This window comes from Amphiura filiformis, unplaced genomic scaffold, assembly GCF_039555335.1.
Source record: "Amphiura filiformis unplaced genomic scaffold, Afil_fr2py scaffold_65, whole genome shotgun sequence".
NCBI lineage: Eukaryota > Metazoa > Echinodermata > Ophiuroidea > Amphilepidida > Amphiuridae > Amphiura > Amphiura filiformis.
The window spans coordinates 522,612-529,983 of NW_027305529.1; the positions used below are offsets into that span (position 1 = coordinate 522,612).

At 36.9% G+C, this 7,372-nt stretch overlaps 1 protein-coding gene across 1 annotated transcript in view; it reads left to right on the forward strand.

Moving 5' to 3' along the window:
- Positions 1 to 5,744, forward strand: part of LOC140144590 (uncharacterized) — a 125,173-nt gene extending 119,429 nt beyond the window's left edge. Inside the window, 2 exon segments of the mRNA XM_072166407.1 lie at positions 4,144 to 4,778; positions 4,781 to 5,744. Of these exon segments, the coding sequence (XP_072022508.1) occupies positions 4,144 to 4,778; positions 4,781 to 5,328 (1,183 nt within the window). The 3' untranslated portion in view covers positions 5,329 to 5,744.
- Positions 5,745 to 7,372: the final 1,628 nt, after the last annotated feature.

The following is a 7,372-nucleotide window of genomic DNA, read 5'->3' on the forward strand; positions in this document are numbered from 1 at the left end:
TAGTATGTGTTTATAGTATAGATGAATTGACTTCTGATGTCATTGCCTGGGAGTATAAATAAATAATAAATAAATTTCGGAATTTATATAGCGCTTTTTCCAGAGGATTCAAAGCGCTGTAATTTCGCTGCGTGGTGAATCATCACAATCAGATCGCATCAACTAGGCTAGTTGCAACCGAACCCGGCGCAAACCTATCCGCACTTAGATTGTAACATCCACCCATTTTCTGCAGCTCCCCAAATTCCATTGGGTGAAGGACGTTTTTGATAACGAAACAACTTATCACCGATTTTGAAAGCAGGAGGAAACCGGAGATCCCGGAGAAAACCTGCGAGAGCGAGCATGGATCGGGATAAACCAAATGCACATGAGTCCTTGCGCGCCGGGGCTTGAACCCGGGACCTCAGTGGTGCAAAGCGAGGGAATTACCGCTGCGCTAACTCGCCCTCCCATATGCGCCAGAATCGTCACAATTTCCATTGTCCGGCCAGGCAATGTCCTTTTCTACTTGACATTCAGTATTTTTTATATTGCTGGGCTCAGCATTGAACTTCAGATTGTTACAAAGATTCTCAATGCTTCTTTTAGTCGACAATTAATTACGACAATTAATGACACATTCTTTGCGTTGCAGTCTTCTACAATCAGAGCCTGTCACAGACGCTTGAAAGCCACAACATCTCATTGACTGTTGATACCTTTATAACACACAGTAGCTGGCTAATCTTTCCATAAAATGATGATTAAATAGGCTTGAAAGTCAATTATTTATTCACAATTGCTGGACAGCTAATGTAGGCCTACACTTGGAAGATCATCAAACATGATATTCATCCATCTGCCAAGAATGATTATTTTCTTGCCTTATATATTGCAAGAATTTCCAGAAAGATCCAAACATGGGGTCATTCTATTTTAGTAACATTGCAGTTTCTCCATTCATTCCATAATATTCTCAAAAATTCCCAGACAATCCAGACTTCCAAATCCTAAAACCTGGGTCCTAAGGGGATGGGTTTTTACCACCCCCCCGCTATTTCAGGTGGAAAATGTGTATGACCCCCCCCCCCCCCTTCCGTCTGACGACAAATTATTCATCGCCGGAACTAAGGCGCGAAGCGCGCAAAAACTTTAATGCGAAGAAAGTTGGTGGAGTGCGTTAAAATTTTGATCGGAAGTGTAAAGAAGGCTCGCGGAGCACGCAACAATTATGAATTATATAACTAAAGATTGTGTATACATTTTGATCATACATGTCATAAGTTAAAAGAATGCGCGCGTAGCCCGCGAAAATGTTGGGTCACCAGTCCTTAATAATTCTATAACCCCCCCTAATTTTGGTGTCACCAAACCTGTTTTACATCTACTCTAAAGACATGAGAACAGTTTGGCGGTACAACGATCACTAACCAATAGGTACGCTGATGATACCACTCTTATTTTGTAGCAGCAGAGTAGAGCTGATTGATCTTTTGAAGCTCATCAAAGAGGCCAGCGAAGAAAAAGGCCTTGCAATGGTAATAGACAGAAAGTGAAAAAGTGATGATCTTGCCCCGGGCAGCTAGAATAATATGTACATATTATGGTGTGACTAAATTTATAATAGCTCACTAAGTTCTGCGCGAATTAATTCTTAAATTACAAAAAGCTTTCGGCGCTACTACTACTATATAAAGGAACTAACAAAACAATGACCCCAGCTGATACCTCTAGGATAATTCGACTATATTACAGACTCGTTATAAATATTCTAGAATATCAATACCAGGAGCTAGGAAACAGTTTAATTTACAAATTAGAGGTTGGTAGAGAGTATATAAGGAGGGTCAGAGGGTTTTCTATATTCATATTGCGATATTATATTTACTTGAGTTAGGAATTCTTTTAGCGTATACATTTCAGGCTTAATCTATACTAAAGTGACGAAAATGTGACCCTAACACATTGCTGACCGTTCTTACGAGACCCTACTTGATGTACATAATACCATATCATCCTTTTTACCCATACTTCACGAATAAGTCCAATCTTGATCTCAAATTAAATTTAATAATTCGTTGGCGTTTCTGTAAGACTTATTTGCTTTTTCAATTATGCAACCTCGTCTTTCAGCAATGTGCGCTTTAACTTAGTTGTGTTTAATAACGAATTGTCATAATGTGACAATGTAACAGCTTGATCTAAGCTACAAGCATATTCACCATGTTCACAATGTGCTCAAAACATATACTGGGTTCATCAACATGATCAAACAGGGTGCATGCAAATTTCTAGTATATAGTGTTAAAATAGAATTTTTTACAATGCATTTGGGAAATTTTATATATAAATCAAGGGGTCAACTGACACTGCCGATTAAGAAGTCTTTTGTACATATCTTTGCAAAATTATTAAAAATCACACATGAACTAAAATAAGTTAACATAACATCACCAAGTATTTACCTTGAGATTCGTCCATTTTGATATTCAAAGCTACATTTTTATACACCACGAATCGTGATTTTTGCGATTCACATTTCAGGAGAATTTTATTGCATGGCCTAAAGGAGTCCATATTGGTTTGCGGTCAGCATTCTACCATTGTGCAAATAAGTGGAGTTTTAAGATGCTAAAAAGGAAAAGGAAATGCGAGTTGGTGAGATATATATTAGAGATCTAATGTGTGAGAAGAAAAAATAACATATCAACTAATATTGATCAAATTTGCGCCGTATTTCTTATCTTTTATAAAATATGAATAGTAGTTGGAGAGCCAGTCACCTCGAATGTTTCAAGACATCGGGGAGAGATTGATAAATATACAGGTTAGGAGAGATGGATACAGGGGACAGAGAGAAAATAAAAAGATTTACACTACGATTGTAAATTATATATTTTTTTATCAATATTTAGCTACAACAAAATACACAATGTGTACTTGAACTTAGTGGTGCCTAAATATGTCCTTGGGTAGTGAGAATAATGATTATGCAAATTAAAAACACGCGACCATTTGCAACATGTTTCTTGCACAGATCCTGATCTAAGCTATGTTTCATCGAAGAAGATTTTGCCTTATGTGCCAATTACGACAGACGTTATCATGCTTTGGGACAGACAAGACTCGAAGTACTAGATGAGGCTCCGAATCTTTCCTTTTTATACGCCAGAAATACAATCTATATGTAAAAGGTGAACTAGGGTTTGTGTAAGACTGAATGGAGAACGTTAAAGGCAATGCGAGACAATTTAATATGAGGCTACAAAATGAAATCTTTCGCGGCGAATGAAGCTTGCGAAATGAACGGAAATGTGCTCTTTGATTGCTTCTAGAAACGTTGATAGAGAGATGCAACTTTGTTAAATTCATCAGAGATTTTCTAAGACGACTGTCGATGACATTTCGACAGTGCAGTACCTTGTTGATTGACAAATACATAAGAGTAAAATCAAATCAAATTTAAATTTAGGAATGCTATTTTAATGCAATAAACACAGAATGTCGTCTCAAAAGTAGACGACGGAATATCCATAATGCCTGTAGCATTACGAGGCACGTTATCAATTGGGTCAATGTGTATGGTTTGTAATTCAACATGAAAATAACAATAAGTCCTTTGCAGCAGTAACCAGGTTTACTGTTTTATGCCTAGCACGCTTCACGCTTCAATTGCCTCAAATCAAACTACTATAGGGTACAAAAGGAATTGCCTTACTTGCTTGTCACGATTGTCTGCTGGCAAATTAGCATGCAAGGAAACGCGGGAAGCGGAAAGTTGGCACTATCTTGTCAAAGTTGTATTCGCAGACTATATAAACAGTATAGTCTGTTTAGATAAAGAATGACACAGTTCCAGACAAAATTATGACTATTATGACTTGGCTGATTTCTTATTTATCTTTAGTAATAATATGAAGTAGGGGCTGTGTCGTATGAGTGTTATAATCTTGGCCATGTTGGAGAAAGTCATTGTTATATATTACGTGAAACTATTAATATTTTCATACGAAAATGCAAATAAAACTTATTTTGTTGAAGTTGTATAACCTAAAAAAACAATGTTTCATAGCGTAGGAATGTTTTCAAACTTGAAGAATGTTATAATATAAAAATTATCATAAACTAATCTGTTGCATATCTCTTTTTATTTCTTTTCAGAAAACACATATCTCCAGATATACTTCTAAAAGGCATCCACCTGCCACTGTTAAATAACAATCTACAAAAAGCAGATAAATCCACGTTACACTTTGCACACGATCAAATCTCCCGCCAAAGTAGACAATTACCAAAAGTGCCGTCACAGCAAAGTTCAGTGGCAGTCTGGCCAATCAGAAGAAACTTCCGTCCGAATTTCTATTTGACCAACTCCTCATCGCTACTAAATTTGAGCAATAGGACGTCCTTCGCGGCAGAGAATGACGTCATTATCTATATGCATCATAATAAAGCGGCTGGGTCCACAACCAAAGACTGTATCGGAAAAGTTGCATTCTCTACCGGCCGACATTTAGGACCAGTTCAAGACAGTATGGGACGACTCAATGTGCATAATTTAATTGGAAGATTTCCAGATTTTAAACATGAACATAATATATTGATGGGAGGCTATGCTTTTGGATTATGTGATGAATTTAATGCGTCATGTTCGTATTTTACCATTTTAAGAGAACCATATGAACGAACTATTTCTTCTTATTCGTATTGTCGTCGTGCAAGATCTGATCAACTATGTTCTGCTTTGAATGCTGGGAAAGTATCGCTCCGTGAGTGGGCACTGCATCAAGGCAGCTTTCTTTTCGTCAGTTACTATTTGATCCCATATTTTGTAGACATTTTTATGACCATACTGCATTTAGTAATTTAAGTAAAATTCCACATGAGTTTGCTCGCTCCAAAGCAGGTTTCACAGGCGCACCCTGTTGGTTTAGACAAAAAGTTGTGTTTCATCATGCCTTTAACCAAACACAAATGGACAACGTACTACAATACGCTCTTCAGAATCTAGAAAACTGGTTCACTGTAATTGGACTTGTTCAAGAGTACGACTTATCATTAGCAATGCTTCAGGAAGCATATGGATTACCTTTTCATACCCGTTGTTCGGGACAAAAAATTAATGTAAGTGATTATAAAAATATGCAAACTGATTCCGCTAAAAGAAACACAAATGGTACTCGAACGGATATTGTGAATGAAAACATCCGGGAACTTATGTCGGATCCCGAAGTGAGGCAAGTGTTGGAAGCTGATGTTCAACTTTATGAACGAGCACTTGAAATATTTGATCAACAAAAAAGGACTTTCTTTAAACTTTTAGAGCAACGAGAAAAGAAACAATAACACTATATATAACACTAGACGCATTTTATATCATTTGTACATATTATATATAGTTATTTGTTTAGATTATAGGCTTATTATGAGCATAAGGACAAACACACGAAATGCCAAACTCAAAATGAACATCTCTGTATACAATGATATATTCTTTATCGAATTGCTTTCTGAAAAGGGTGCTTTCCAAGATTTTAGACCCAAAGTCAATCATAATACCACTCGCATGTAAACAATGGAAACCGGACGGAACCGGCGGTCAACCGCCCGTAGAGTTTTGATTTTATCCTAAGGCTTTTAAACTTAGTTGGTACTTATTTTCTGCAATTCTCATTTCTTGTCAAGGTTAACAGTTTTCCTTACATCCCTATATAATAAGATTACATAATTAAAGGTACATGTACTCTGATATTAAATGTTTGAAGTCGTGTCGAGGGCAAAATAATGTTTTCAGGAAAAGTAATCATGGTAATAGAGATGTATAATCAAACTATTATATCTTTTACTTTTTACAAAAAGTCACGAAACGAGAATATCGTAGATCTAAGTTTGTGTCCTGCTAATGTTTTATTAGGCCGAATAAAAAACAAACACGCTTCTCGTTCCCTCTCGCTTCCTTATTTGAGTTGAGATGCTTTCAATATCATTGCTAATATACACGAAACACTTCTGGAAAGTTCTGTAATCATTGGGGGGGTAAAATAGCCGCCTCCTTTTTTCCCGGCATTATTGTATACGCTAAATACAGGGCCAGATATGGGTATTTACACATAACTTTCGTTAAATAATGAAAAATAAAAAGCTCCTTCTCATCTTTTTTTTTAATGCGGACGAAAAACACGTTTTTATTTTTACTCGGCCTTATTATTTTGTAAAACGTTTTCTGATGGGGTTGTTAACCGCCATGAATTCCATAGTAAACATCCAATGCTTTACTTGTTGGTATCATGTATAGTTATTATTCTTTTCTATCTAGTGATACCAAAATAAGTACAAATTTATTCCATATGATTTCACTTTTGACGTCATAATATGAGTGCGCCCTCGCAATGTTGTAAATTCTATACAAAAAAAAATCTTACAAAATCGTGATTTCCATCGGATGGTTTGCTAAATCAGTATGTGAAGCGATCCAATACGTTCACCGTAGCATCAACAAAAACATTAAGGCCGCAGAGCCGTCAGGCCCGCGACTCCCATACGACGACTAAACACTCCAAGTGGGACCCCAGTATAAAGACCCCGCAGGGCAAGAAAGCAAGAGTAACCTTAATGTAAAACAGTAATCTTAATGTAACATTGACCTTAATGTAATTTGACACCACAAAATATATATTCTACTTTTAATATGTCGACATCCATTTTTACTAAGTCGACTTGGCATGTTAATTTATCTCACCATGTCAACATCCAATTTTTTGCTAAATTGATTTAGCGTGATAATTTATCTTGACATGTTAACATAATGCTGATAGTAAGTCGACATGGCAAGATAATGTCGTGGCAAGGCGCTTCCGTATGATTTGATAAGAATTCATTGCAAATTTCTAAGCTTACAAATCCACCGGATACAAATATCTAAGCAACAATTGCCTGAGGACTAGAATTTTAAAGTTTCAAACAAGAGTAGACTAAACCCTGATTGGAAGTTAGAACACCCGTATTTTGTTGAAATCTTTACGTACCTCTTCAAATCCCTGTTCTGCTCTTACACAAAAGTTTTTACGAGCGCGAGCGTTCAATTAAAGCGTGTAGTGTATTCTTTGGATGAATTTAAGCTCGAGCCAGTAGCGTAGCCAGCGGGGGCAGGGGGGGCAGAGTGCCCCCCTGACAAAAAATGAAAGAAAAAAGTGCCCCTCTGACCAAAAAATAAAAGGGCAAATCAGGAGGGCAAAGGTTCTACCAAAATTCAGCCCGTAAATACACAATTTTTTCACGCTACGCGCGCATATTGCAAGGATTAAGCCCTTTCCATCCTGATAATGGGCAAAAATAGTGTAAAATACCAATTTTTTGCGCGCTACGCGCGCACATCGTCCCGATAAAGCCT